At 42.3% G+C, this 15,049-nt stretch overlaps 1 protein-coding gene across 1 annotated transcript; it reads right to left on the bottom strand.

Annotated features, from left to right (window-relative positions):
- Positions 1-216: 216 nt before the first annotated feature.
- LOC126355744 (uncharacterized) lies at positions 217-9,033 on the bottom strand. The gene is made up of 3 exons (XM_050006126.1): positions 8,351-9,033; positions 4,032-4,224; positions 217-730 (listed from the first exon to the last, which is right to left on the bottom strand). Exons 1-3 carry the CDS (start codon positions 8,900-8,902, stop codon positions 387-389), a joined length of 1,089 nt encoding a protein of 362 aa, XP_049862083.1. The 5' UTR covers positions 8,903-9,033; the 3' UTR covers positions 217-386.
- Positions 9,034-15,049: the final 6,016 nt, after the last annotated feature.

Below are 15,049 nucleotides of genomic sequence, written 5' to 3'. Positions count from 1 at the left end.
GTAGTGTAAATCTTGTTTACCAATTTGACAGGTTTTGAATTTATTGCATGCGCTTCCCTGAAGTCATCCTGCTTTCGGATTGCTTAATTATTTAAATACTGGTTAAGGTGATACGAGGCAAGGTAAGAATACTTTCGTCTGTCCTTTATCGATTAATTAAATAATGTACCCGGAGATTTCTGGTCACACAGTTATTTGCCAATCGGAATATCTGTCTGAATTTAAAAAAGGAAGTCAGATTTATTTTTTAATTCTTTTGTTAATTACGTCAGTTACACTTCGTGATACATAGTATCTTACATACACTTGTAGCTTCACGCTGACATTTGAACAGAAGTCGGTACAAATAAGTTAAATAATTTAACGTGAGTCTTCACGACGCGGCGTCAGCGCCTGGCGGAGGGCGCGTAGGCCCTGTAGGGCAGGTCGGCGGCGGCGCCCAAGGGCAGGGCTCGGCCGTAGCCGTGGTGGTCGTAGGGCGCGGGCGCGGGCGCCGCGTGGTGCTCGACCGTGGCGTGTGGGTAGTGCACCACCTCGTAGCTCACCACCTTGGGCTTGCTCAGGCGGAAGATGAGCATGGCGCCCGTGAGCACCAGCGACAGCAGGCCCAGGGTCAGGGCCTTCCAGGTCTTGAGCGCGATCAGCGCCAGAGCCAGCGGCAGCACCGCCGCCGCCTTGAACTTGAGGCCCAGCAGGAACGGCATCACCACCTTCTTCATGAAGCCGCGGGCTGCAACAGCACAACCACCCAACAGTTGAAACAGCACAACTCGCGAAACCACAAAGCTACATCAGAGTTTATATTTTAATGCTTCACACTCTGTTACACCTTGCTATCTGGATTCCGCCTTCAGTCTTCTTTTTTTTTTTTTTTTTTTTTAATATGTTGTGGTGGCTTTGGAATTATGCCTACGTCATCAGAACACTTAGCTTAAGTACACGGGAGGGGGAAGGAATGAGGCGAGGGGAGGATGAGTTCCACACCTAGGAGTATTTTGTGCAACGAGTTTGTGGTTCCTTTCACATTTAACCGACAAGCAGTGTAAATAGGTTTCAACGGTTCTTATAAAAAATCATCTTGAGAGTGAGAACTTTCGTTTCACAGGTTACAATTCAAGTACTACTCCTCTTTTTGCTATACATGTCACCTTCCACAGTACACTAATAAAGTAAAAATAGTGCTCTTTGCTTGTGATGCGAGTAACGTATTCAAACTCAACAGAGCTCAACAAAACAGGCAACAAATGAAAAAATTCAAAACTACTGGTTAATGGTTCCCAGTGAAAGGCCCACCTATGACTTAGAAAAAATACAGATCATTCTCTTCTGTACAATACTACTTATGTAACCGAATATAGCAATACATCAAAATGGGAAAGGATATAGAACAGATTTTTCAAAATTCTTTGGTGTGTATAGTGTTTTAAACTGTAATCGAATACTACGTGTCGTAGATCATCTCAAACACCCAAGTTCGGTAACATTTTCTATATGTTGTAAGAGCTTATTTTGACATTACAAGTGTTATCCAATTAGCGTATTTTCCATATTTCCAGTTATTGATGATATTTGGTATAGTTTTCTGGGACAATACATTGCACAAAAAAGGTTATATAAGAAAAATATTTGATGTCCACCACCAACTCTCATGAACGAAATTGTTTAAAAAATTATGTATACTAACAACAGCCTCGCAATACTTTTACTCGTTCACGAAATTTTTTGTGAAGAATCAGACAAAATTTCAAACTTATACTCGTATTTTAAACTGTAACACTGGGAATAAAACGTCACTCTGTCTACATATTAATCTTACGTTTGTACAGAAAGGAGCAGAGTACGCAGCCATGACAAACTTTGATCACTCCCCTTGTGTATTGAAGATGCTTTCAGATAATGAAAACGTTTAAAATATTGAAATCATTCCTCTTTAACAAATCCTTGTACTTAGTAACTTACTTCCTGGGTTAATAGCATGTGTGCGGTTAGGTATTTGTTCTTCTTCTTTTTAGATTCATATTTCAAAAATATTGTGCTAATATCGAGCACGGAGCCGTCTTTCCACTGGTACCCTGTATCTTATTTGTAAACGTAATGACACAGTCCACGTCATAACGAATCGTCGCGACTATGTCGAAACACGAAGTTATCTTCTGGGTCGTCCGTATTTTATCAGTCCAACCTGTTAAGATTTTCTAAGTAACTATATTGAAGCACCTGTGGTGTGCTCCACTTCTCGACTATTCGTCTAACGCATTTCAATCTTTCACCTAGCTTTCGCACGCTTCTTATGGGTGCCTCAGATATTCAGTCGCTAAGACTGTTTCTATTATTTAATCGGCTGTTTCTCTGTAACTTAAAACTGGTGCGAGTTATCTACATACAACAGGTTCATGGAACTTCCGGTAGCATACATTAGCTCATTTAATTATATTGCGTTAGCAGTAATGGTTCTATAACACTTCGTCAAGCTACCATCGAAGCTGCTAAAAAGTCTGAAGATGTCTCCCCATCAAGAACGATGTAGCACTGGACTAACGGAGCACAGATGTAAAAGACAAAATAGCGTAAGCAACGAGAGCATTCCTCGATTAAAAAAGTGCCAAAGAGAGGCATTAAATTTGAGGAAGAAATTTCTTTTGCTTCTATACAGCGTGAAACAAGAAATGTTCAGACTTTCATGAACGATTCCTCAAATGTAGAAGAAGAAAATGTGCTACATGATGATGAGTCTGGAACGGACTAATTTCCATGTTGGAACTAAATTTCTACAGCCGTTCTGGGTCTCTTTACAGAACAGAAGGAGCTGGGTTTCTAAAGATGTTTGCGTATTGCAGTTTGATTCCTTGCGGGATATTTACTGTTTTCTTGATGTCGTGGAGGAACATAGCGAGCTGGGCTATGACAGACCGTTGTGATTAATTGTCTATTTCCGTTTGTAGCTCTCTCTAGACAGCCATGTGCTCAACATTACTTGTTGCACCTTACACTATGGTTGTCATCGACTGCAGGCAGAAGTTCCCCCTCCTGCTGAGGTGCCCTCGTCTTTCCAGGACTCACCCGGTCGCGAGTAGTTTGCTTAAATGCCCATGACCCTAAGAGAACGATCAGTTACTTGGAAATTCCTCACATCAGAGCACTGTCGTTCTGGAACCCTTTCACGACAATAAACTCCAGGATCTTTAACATCTGTTAATGTGAACAGAAAGTGGGCATCTGCCAGCTTTGCATTAAAGTAAACTCCCATTGCACCGTACTGGAAAGCAAGTACGTGATGAAGGTAGTAGCAAATCAACAGAACCAATCAACAGTACCTTCCTTCAAGTGAAACGTCAACAACTCTGGTGAACCTAAAAATCGCAACTTACTATACAGTTTAACCAAACGTAAGCAAGAGGGTTAAGAAAACGTTTCGCGGAATGCTGGTACGTTCTGATTATGTGTGTTTCTCATGATTAATGTTATTAGGAAAACAAAAGTAGAAAAATAGCTCCAAGATGGAAACAAAGCGAATACATTTACAAATAATAATATTTCTTCTTCTATGGCTTCAAATGGCTCTGAGCACTATGGGACTTAACTTCTAAGGTCCCCTAGAACTTAGAACTACTTAAACCTAAGTAACCTAACGACATCACACACATCCATGCCCAAGGTAGGATTCGAACCTGCGATCGTAGCGGTCGCACGGTTCTAGACTGTAGCGCCTAGACCCGCTCGGCCACCACGGTCGGCTCTTCTATGTATAATGAATGTTTTCTGAAAGTTTTACCTGCATTAGTATTTTGGAATGTAGATTGGGTAATACACTGATCTGTAGCGTAGCCTGAGGTCTAGCTTAGGTTGAAAGGTGACAGTTGATTTTGCGTTGGTAGTCAACGAATGTGAGGACGAGATTAACTATTTGATGACAATCTGATCTGTAGCGTAACGTGACAGTTCATTTGTGAGTTGACGTCGCGATACCGAAAGCTTCAGTTAATCTGACGTCGATCACCCCTGCCGGGAGTCAGTGGCACTTTGGGACTTACCTTCGGACTGCGCGACGGCGGGGTCCGCCAGCGGCACCCGTACCTCGGTAGGCAACCCGGAGAGCAGTGCTGCGGGCACGTACTGGGCGGCGCGGCCCGAGCGCAGCTCCTCAGGTAAACGGACGCGCAGTGCGTGGCTGCCCAGGAAGCGCTCCACGCGGGACAGCATGTCGGGGCCCTCGGCTTCATTGTCCTGCAACACAACCATCCGCCGCCATTGTAACTCAGCTACAATTCGTTGCCGTGGCAGGTACTCACGTCCTAATACAACTACGAGAAAAACAGAGGAAAAACCAGTGATCCTTGCGATATGTCACGTTAATACCGTGCAACACCTCGATAACGGCCTCAATTCGGCGAGGAAGAGAGCACACGTGTTTAGGGCAGATCATCTCCATCATTATATACGGCAGAGCCAACAAATTTCAGGGATGTTGATCGGTATATGTCACCCGATGCTACAAGAGTCGCAGACATATTCTGTGGGTTTAGTGGGTCACTCGAGGTCCCATGGGGCACCTAACTGTGCAGTCCTAGATAACAGCTGTTGTCATACTGGAAGATGGCTGTTTCCTCAGTATACGTATCATGAAGATGTAGACGTAACAGCTGACCACAGTCAACGAAAAGCACCTTGGTTCACGTTCCGATGACCGAGTAGGTCTGTCTCATGGTACGCAAAACAGTCACAATACACCACAGTACTACATCTGCCCTCAGTTGTACCCTCCACACAATACGGTTTGAGTGTCTCACTGGACCGTCGAGGAACGCTACGTAAAACATCAGTTGAAAAGAGTCCAAATCGCGATCTGTTGGACCACACTGCTCAGCTAATACCAACTTCTTGTGTTGTTTGGAACATTCAAGACTTGCCAATTTTTGTACCTCAGTGAACACTGCCATTTTGCGAGGTACACGATTCCAAATGTCCAGTTCATGCAGTTCAATCTGAAACTGTTTGAGATGGATCTGCAGTCACTGTCGAATTTGAAACAGATTATCCCTGACAAAGCGTGACAATTGTTCATGGTCACTGTTGGTTGGATTCTTTTTACGACCACTGTTCTTATATTACTTTAGTTGGCTGATTGGTAAGCTGGAGTGCCCGCGACGACACAACAATACATTGTGCGCCATTTATGATGGTGTGGTGATTGGCACTCCCAATCAGGAAAGCTCACTTCCGACATATTTTCACTTCTCGAAATCGACCTACCTTAGTGCACTGATTACATACAACCAACTGGTAGAGACACAACATAATGCTGCTTAACCGTAGCAATACCAACGCGTTTTCCATAAAGCGCATTATCAGAGGTAGGCAAGAGTGGGACAGTGTTCTTTACGTCCACCCTAAAATATTTAAAAAGAACAAATGTCATCAATTGTTCTTGACTTGCGTTAATAATATATTTTTTAAAGAGGGACCAATGTGTAAGTAGGTACCAGAACGTGCAATTAGCTTTTAGCACATTCTTATCAGTATCAACAAACTTTATGCCCAGCCTAAGAAAAATTAAAAACGCAAGTGTCTTTAACATACTTTAAAGCTATACTGCTATGAAAGTAAGGTCTTGGACCTGAAAATATGGAATATGATATTCTGCGAAGAAAGTGGCATCTGCTGCTAAGATTCAGGTTTTTACGTTACGTTTCACTGAAAATATGAAGCATTTATGGAGTGCGGTAGAAGAATTCATTAAAATCAATAAATATTTAGTTTCCAAGTGTTAAAAAATAAAGTAACGTACTACACTATAGTATTTCGAAAAGGGGGCACAAATTTCTCTCCTCCTCCCTCCCCTCCTCCGCCCCTTAGTATTGAGAGGGTTAAAAGAATGAATCATCTTTTTACCGAGCGAGGTGGCGCAGTGGTTAGCACACTGGACTCGGATTCGGGAGGACGACGGTTCAATCTCGCGTCCGGCCATCCTGATTTTGGTTTTCCGTGATTTCCCTAAATCACTACGGACAATTGCCGGGATGGTTCCTTTGAAAGGGCGCGGCCGACATCCTTCCCCAATCCTATGAGACCGAAGACCTCGCTGTTTGGTCTCTTCCCCCAAAACAATTCAACCCAACCCAACTAATCTTTTTTCGTGTGAGTTTATACTTCAAGTGCAGTTTTATTCCGATCGTCGATAAAGTTTCATTTATAATTTGTGTCTCGCCGTCTATGCAAATGTACGCGGTTCACATATGCTGTTCTAGATAAATACCAGAAAGCGATTTTGAATTTGGATGTAATACATTTATGGACATTGAAAGACAACAGTAGGCAGTACGGACAACACGGGATTAAAAGCTTTAGGAATGTGTTGCAACATACGTTTAGATGATGAAATCTTCTCGGGCTTCCATCCGGGCAGTTGCGTCGAAAATCCGCGACATTCCGATGAGTGTCATTCTCTTCAACGTCGCGGATTTTCGACGCAAGTGCCCGGATGGAAGCCCGAGAAGATTTCATTAGCAATATACACAGAGAAAGCCTACATTCACACACGTTCAGATGGTTACACCGACTAATGAAGAGTCACTGCATGTAAATCGAGAAGAACAGCGTTTTGGCATAGCTTGTTAGGAGAAAGGATAAGTTGATAGGAGACAACATGGGACACCAATAAATAATTAGGAAATGGAGGCAAGTGTGGGTGAAGGGAGGAGTAGTAAGTTTGTTGAGGAAGACCAAAATTTAAATACAGAAAGCAAATGAATCTAGAGTGCACAACGTGGTCTGCACAAAGCAGACTAGCATGGAGAACCGCATAGAACCGGATTTTAAACTGATGACTACAGCAACAACGTAATGCAAACAAATTGGCTAAAAAACTACTTTTCTCCCGTAAGAAATTTGCATCAAGCCTTTCATATAATGTCCATGAAAATAGTATGATTTACTTTTAAATTGTAACACAAGCAAAACTTCCACTGCATCGTTGACAATATAATATGACCATAATGGATAATACAGTCCATATCTTTGTATGAAGAAGTACTGAAACGAATCCATAGAAGGAGAATCTTCGGTCTTTCAGGGATCGAAGCATAGACTGAGCGTATTTGGGGCCAGGGAAGCAGAAGCAGAATTTTTGCATTTAAATAGAAATCCGCAGTTTTTGTCCGACTTCCCTGAAAAATTAAGGCTTCGCCGTTTGTTCATAATCTTTGTCTTAGAAAATCAAAGACTGTATGAAACCATATGAATCTGGTCGTATACCCGATAGATCTAATGGCAAAATAATTAGGGAAAGAAAAGTGCATTTCGTATTTCTGTAATTGACTACACAGTAACAGTGCTAAACAGTCATCAAATGACGGAATCACTCTTCTCAAATAACAGTTCGTCTATTCACCTATTGCATGAATTGAAAATGTAAATCATAGTGCTGACCAAGTTTGTATTAGGTTCCTCCAGAAATGCAAACTAACGCTTGATCACTGTATAATCTCAAGCTGTGTTTTGCAAACTTATGAACAAGTTATCGCAACTAAGAGTTCCACCCCATTTGAGAAACGCATAAAATAGAATTTACAACTAATTTCCAACGTGGTCAACTTCAAAAAGAGAAAGTAAACTTGTAAAATATGATTTAATGACAGTATTTTATGTATTCCGAGGTCACATTCCATCTGTCATTTAAGCAACTGACTAAAACGTAAAGGACATGAGACATCTGCTTTGTCTGTAAAGGAGAGCAGTGCCTAAACACAATGACTTACGTGTGGTTTCTTGTCTCGCACTTCAGTCTCAAGTAAAAAGAACATTGCTTTGTCACTGTAATAAACAAGGATAGAGGATGTTCAGATATTTAGATATGAGACAGCATACATTTTTTAGTATAATAAGTTCACAAATAAAACGCACGAAATATTAGTTAAGTTTATAGAGCACTTATGGGGCACAAAAGCCAAATCTGTCGAATGTTAGCAACAAACACAGTTACAGGCGAAATATATAGCTTTTGAAATAAGCCGTGTGTGTGTGTGTGGTCCACGTAAGATACGTAGGAAATGTGTTACATTTTGAAAGCAATCACCATAAACAGAGGCAAATGTTAGTACCACTTTACATTTTTTAGGTTTGAAAAGAAATTCATTGTTTACTTTCAAATGTACAGAGTAATCACGAAAATTTAGTGCAGAGTGTATTTACTAAGACAAAGCTCTGCAGTATTAAAAGTGAGAGAAAGAAGTTCAATTACGTGCAATTTAGGCTAGTGATACTAAACTCTTGATTGAGTGATCAAGAAAACACCGACCGTTGCACATCAGTTACGCTGCACATCAGTTACACGAGACAGACATCCAGCGCTTACCTGCACATATTCGTAGCTGGTAGGAGAATATGCACCAGTCTTCTCGATGGCCAGATCCCTGGTCAGGAAGATGGCGTCCTTCCTGGCGGTGGCTCTGAGGAAGGCCATGACCTTGGGCTTGACGCAAGAGAAGGACCCTTCCTCCATGCACTCTGAGTAAATGCGCTTGAAGGCATCCGCCACTGTCTCGTACCCAGTCGATCTCCCAGTGGCCTCTTGGTCAGCAGGGCCACTGTCCTCGCTCGGAGATCGGTTTTCTTCCATTTCAACCATGGGTGGTTCGGCCATTGGATGCATCATCGCATCCTCCACTGATTCCTGATTCATCATCTCATCCATCATAGCAGGCATTTCGTTGGCCATCGGTTTCTCCACATTGGTCATTGGGTCCTTGGGCATGGCAGAGTGCTGGTCGGCCATCGGCCCCGTCTTGAACGTAGTCTCTTCCATCACCATGGCCTCGGAAGCGGCAGCATTGTCCGGAGTAGGTATGGCCAGGACGGCTGTTGCCAGAACCGAGGCCCAGAGCGCGACGGCGATTGTCCGACACATCTTGCTGACCAACAGGCAGCGGCTAGCCGATTACTGACCGCGAGAACTTGTTAGCGCTGAGTTGACCACCGGAGCAGTGTGCCACCGACCGCTGTTCGACTGCAAATGTGTACTTAATCAAGCTGTCACGGGACTTTTATAAGGTGGTTGGCGTGGAGGGAGTACAGTAAGGCTGAAGGTACGCCACGAGGCGGGCTGGAGTAGGGGGAGAGGGCGTCGAGACGGCGATCCCCCACTCCTTACACTGCGCGTTTGTTTGGCCTGCGATCCTCCGACGGCGGCGATATCGGGGGCTCGCTTTCGATTGCCATAAGGCTTGCACGGCGAGCAAGTGGGCCGTGGATGCCGACGTGCGCCGCGTGCCGCTGTCGCCTTTTGGCAAGGCGGACGTCGCTCCGTGTCGCGAGGCGACTCTGGAAAGTCGCTCGCGGCCTTGATCCATCCCTAATGTCACGGCCCCAGGGCGGCGCTAACGAGCCGACTGTAGTAAAACGCCAACAAGAGGCACGGGAGGTCTGCGAAAAGTGAACGGAGGGCTCCTTTACGTTGTTTCGCCAACGCTTTTTACCGTCGGGCACTCTTATTGAGCCAACGGGCCAACTTCCGCAGCATTTACGAAGGTGCAGATCCAGGGTTCACTCCTGTGATGGAGGGCGGTAATTTTATCTTACTGCCCTCCCTCACCTCCAACCTCTAAATAGTACCTGTCGTGAAACTGTCACTTTGAAAGTGCCACAGATGCCTACTATTTTAGTATTAATAACGATAATGTATATTAACTTTTTATTCTGTCAATAACAAATTTTCATCAGGTTACCTTCCTTTCGGAAAGCGGTTGCACTCGGCGACTGTTATTTTGATTTGTAAATTATAGATCGCAGCAATCATTCAATTAGTTCAAATGGTTCAAAGGCTCTGAGCACTATCGGACTTAACATCTGAGGTCATCAGTCCCTTAGAACTTAGATCTACTCAAAACTAACTAACCTAAGGACATCACACACATCCATGCCCGAGGCAGGATTCGAACCTCCGACCGTAGCAGTCGCGCGGTTCTGGACTAAAGGGCCTAGAACCGCTCGGTCACCGCAGCCGGCAGCAATCAGTCGTCCTTTTTTAAATTTTATTATGCACATCTAGAGTTCGGTCGGAAGCTTGCCATTCTTAATGCACTATTAATTTCGCTCAAAGCACATAAGTCCCTGTTGACCGCGCTTCACCCACTGGTTTGAGCAAAAATAATAGTGCATTGACAATGTCTAGCTTCAAGCCGAAATCTAGATATGCGTAATAAAATTTAAAAAGGTGGACTGATTTCTGAAATCTATAATATATAAACAATAAATTTATAAATATAATATGCAAAGTGTTATAAAATAATTTCTTACATTGGCACTTAGCGCATCGCCTTACCATGAATTACAAGAACATGCAATCTCGAGAAAAACAGATTTTGAAAATCATTTGTCCGTAAGCTTGAAAAGTTCTTCAGGGAAGAAACAGATTCAAGAACTATAATACTAACAAACTCATTTTGCTTTATGATGCTATAATTTGTGCAATATAAAATTTTACTTTGCGCACATAATTAGTAGAAATTGTAGCTTTGGTACTGGAGAACCTGAAAAATGAAGTCTACAGACTTGAGCAGATAGGGAAATGATACGGAAGAACTGTAGCACGAGCAGGGCCAAGTTCCGGTGACATATGCCACGTCATCCGAGAGTAGTTAACGTGGTACTTTAGAGCCAAATAGAGAAGAAAAATAGCCGTGGTAGGCAAGGCTAGAGTATGCTACACACGTTATACAAGATGTTGGAAGTAATATGCATTGAGCATTAGTTAATCGATACAAACAACAACTGAGATATTAGCTACAATCCTGTTTTGCTACATATCGTAGAAAGATGGCACATATTGAGATACCTAGTTTCATACACCCCAAATATCTCTTCACAGTTTCTTGATACTGATAACATATCGCCTTGACAGTTCCAAGGGCCTCATAAAAAAATTATCAGCATGCTATCGTGACATTATTAGCAACTGCGATACAGACATCATTTCGAAACAAATGCTGTGTGGTTTTTTGACTCTAGACTGATAGTGCTCGGTTCTGAAAATACATCGGTAATGCGTAGCGTATAAAAACTTTCCAAAAATTGACGTATATCCTTTTTTGGGAGAAAATTTTGTAGCGGGATATCCTCTTCCGCCATTACTTTTCCTCAATAATAGTTGTCGATACCAGTATTATTTTTCGGTTTTGGACAGGTCAGTATTATCTCTGCTGCTTTTCTGAAAACTTTCATATAATTTTGTACACAGTATGTTATATTTCAAGCTAAAATTTATGAAAAGGAATTACTATATAAAATATTATAGTTTCGATGTTATAATCTGTACTAGTTCTGAACGTAGAGTTAAAATAATTTTTTAGAAACATTTGAAATTACAAACCATTTGCTCACATAAAATTTCTATTATAAATAATGCAGTCCTGTACCGTTTCTTAAGTGTAGTTCTGGATTCATTTATGAAATACTAATAGAAATTAATAATGTAACCAAAACTAGTAGGAAATTGGTTGTTAAGAAAAATTGTAAATCCTTTGAAATATTGTTGTTCCCGCAGAGTATGAGAGTCGTAAGCTTGCCTCTGATTTGATTGGACTTATTTTTGTATAATAGGTACGAACAACTTAATTTCGGCTTTGTTAATGTGAGAAATCAAAATACTGTATCATATAGTAAAATGTGAGAAAATCGGTGGAAAATACATTAATGTAAAAAGTTCTGTAACAACAGTCTTCCAATTTCTTTTGTTCACACCAACCGTGATGACATGATGCTAGTTTTTCAGCAGCTTCAAGAACCAGACCCCTAGACAAGGAGAACTGGAGCCATCTCAACACGACAAGCTAGGTAAACCTGAAAGAGTATTGTAATCATCGCGCCACTCAAATCTTCATAAAGGACTTTGCTTATTAATTACTTGGACTGGGCATTGTTTAATGTTGACAACAGGTGGAAGTAGCAAGAAGGGGGTGGGGGGGGGGGGGGGAATTTCAATGTACAGCCAGTAGCTGTACAACCAGTTCTATCGTCCATCTAGATTTCCTAATCTTCAAAGACCATATTTTTGAACCATGCTGAATCACACATTTGATTCATAAGATACGTTGACGAGACAGAAGAGAGTTCAACGTTTCTGCTGATTCGTTGATAAGATCCTTACATGGACTACGTTTATACGCCGGACTAATTGAACAGCGATTACCCGCAAATAAATTTCGACATTATTCTGATTCATTCTACCGTAGTTGGACAAAATTATGTAAACAGTAAAACTAAAACACGTAATTATTATTAACATGGTTTAGGAGACGCATTGGAATTCAAAACACCTACCTGTCGTCTCGGAATGAATACGGATAGGTCAAATGTGGTTTTCAACGAAACCTTATAACATCCAACTAGGAAAAGTGTGGCAAGTTCAGATAACTGTGTAGGAAAATGAAAGGAAATGATCGTGTCGCATTGTTGGCCAAGTGGCCCCGTCCGGGCAGTTCGGCCGCCAGGTTCAAGTCGATTCGGGTCACGCCATATTGGGCGACCTACACGTCGGTGATGATGAGGACAACACAACACCGAGTTCATGGGCAAAGAAAAACCCTACCCCTTCCAGGGTCCACTGCACGATAAGCAAACACGTTACCACGCAGCTACACAAGCAAACTAATATGATTAAGGTGGATAGTGTTCACGCAGACTTCTCTCAAAAGTAGACCACATAAACCTAATTATGTTGAGATCTGGCAACTGTGATGGCCACGGGAGATGCAACAATTCCTCATCGATTTCCCGAAACCAATCTTGGGGAATGCAAGCTGTGCGAATAGTGACCCCTTCCTTTTGGAAACGGCATCACCAATGTGAAAAAAATACGCATGGGATGGGATGGATCCGATCAGCCAAAATGATCGCTTTATCCTTAACAGACGCATCTGTGGTGTAGGAGTGATTCCGATGCACACCGCCTGACGTTTACCGCGATCAGAGAGTGCTGGCTACTTACGCGACGAATGCTGGTAATTATTCTTGCGGCGTTTTGCGGAGCCCATCTCCCCTGATACTACACTGCCCACCGACAGCGTAAACTTTCCAACAACCAGGATGAACGCCGTTAACTGGCTAAAAGGCATGGCCCTTTACTACATATTTCGTGATGCTCACAAAGGCGGACTCGACTTTTGGTCCATACTGATGACTACATATGCTGCTTTCAGCCGTCACCCGAAGTGCAGGACCCACTTCTTTAATTGTTTAAGTTCATTATTTGCGGACCTTCGTGCTTACTGGGACGTACCAGTTATGAAGCGGTGTAAATGAAGAAGAATCCTGGAGCAAACTGATCCACTACGGACGGAATAGGAGGGGAACCCTACCAACAGACGAGAAGACGATTCGGATGCTCGGCTACGGCAGTTGTAGTTTTTTTACCACAAAAAAATTAAAAATTAAATTAATAAATAAACATAGACAAATCCACTAAATTACCTGCCTGATCTCTTGATCCTAGAACACATTGCTTGGGCATCACGATGGGATGGACAGGTCTCGGGTGTCAACCCCTGTCCTACCTAACGTAAATGAAAAAGTCTCTCTTCATTGGCAAAACATTCCGGTGTAACCTCCATACGGATCTGTGGGAGGGAACTTCCAAGGTGAAGGTGACCACGAGAAACAAATTCAGTAACCATCGAAAGGCTAACGTTCTACGAGTCACTAAGTGCAATGTCACAGGCTTGCACTTGGTATGCGAGCTAGAAAATCTGAAAAGGGAAAGGCTTAAGACAGATACAGTAGGAGACAGTGAAAGGATCTCTGATCATATGAGTGTAGGGTGATATTAACAGCAACTGAAAAGGGTATAACGCCTACCTTTATGATCATCACGAAATATGTAGTAAAGGGCCATGCCTTTTAGCCAGTTAACGCCGTTCATCCTGGTTGTTGGAAAGTATACGCAGTCAGTGCGCAGTGTAGTATCAGGGGATATAGGCTCCGAAAAACGCCGCAAGAATAATTACCAGCATTCGTCGCGTGAGTAGCCAGCACTCGCTGGTCGCGGTAAAAGCCAGGTGGTGTGCCCGTTATGAAAAGTTGGGAGTATAGAGAATGATGCTGTGAACAGTTAACTTATAGGGAATCCACAGCAAACGAACACCGACAACGATAGTTCAGGTACATATGCCGACGTGGCAAGCTGAAGATGAGGAGACAGAGAAATTGAAGGATGATATTGAAAGGATAATGCAGCACGTAAAGTGAGATGAAAATCTAATAGTCATGATGGAATGGAATGCACTTGTTGTGGACGGAGTAGAAGAAAAGGTCACAGGAGAATATGGGCTTTGGACAATGAAAGAGAGGATATCTAATTGAGTTCAGTAATAAATTTCTGCTAATAAATTTCTGCTAGTAACAGTGAATATACTGTTCAAGAATCACAAGAGTAGAAGGTATACTTGGGAAAGGCCAGTAGTGACGAAAAGTGGGCTGAAGTTTTAGAGATTAGTCAGGAAGAATGAATACGCAACGAAGTGGGATACGAAGTACAAAGGACTGATGAGATGTTCTTGAAGTTCTCTAAACTTATAGGCACAGAAATAAGGAATAACTCGGCTGATAGTACAGTTCAAGAGGAATAGACATCTCTAGAAAGGGCTATCACAGAAGGTCGAAATAAAAACGTAGGTGCAAAGAAGGTAAGAGTGAATAAACCATGGGTAACAGAAGAAATACTTCCGTCGATTGACGAAAGAAGGAAGTACAAAAATATTCAGGGAATTCAGGAACACAGAAATACAAGTCGCTGATGAATAAAATAAATAGGAAGTGCAGGGAAGCTAAAACGAAATAGCTGCCTGAAATCGAATAATAAATGATAGAAGGACTGACTCAGCAAATAGGAAAGCAAAACAACATTCGGTGAAACTAAAAGCAATGTTGATAACATTAAGAGTGCAAAGAGAAATCTTCTGTGAAATGCGGGGAAGAGAGGGGACAGATGGAAAGCTTTGTCTGATGGGATAGTGGGAGTAACAGGAGTCGATTTAGAAGAGATGGGCATTTAGTATTAGAA

The sequence above is a fragment of the Schistocerca gregaria genome, chromosome 3, assembly GCF_023897955.1.
Source record: "Schistocerca gregaria isolate iqSchGreg1 chromosome 3, iqSchGreg1.2, whole genome shotgun sequence".
In the NCBI taxonomy this organism is placed as follows: Eukaryota; Metazoa; Arthropoda; class Insecta; order Orthoptera; family Acrididae; genus Schistocerca; species Schistocerca gregaria.
The sequence above is the reverse complement of the archived record's forward strand: the minus strand, read 5'-3'. Positions and strand labels throughout refer to the sequence as shown.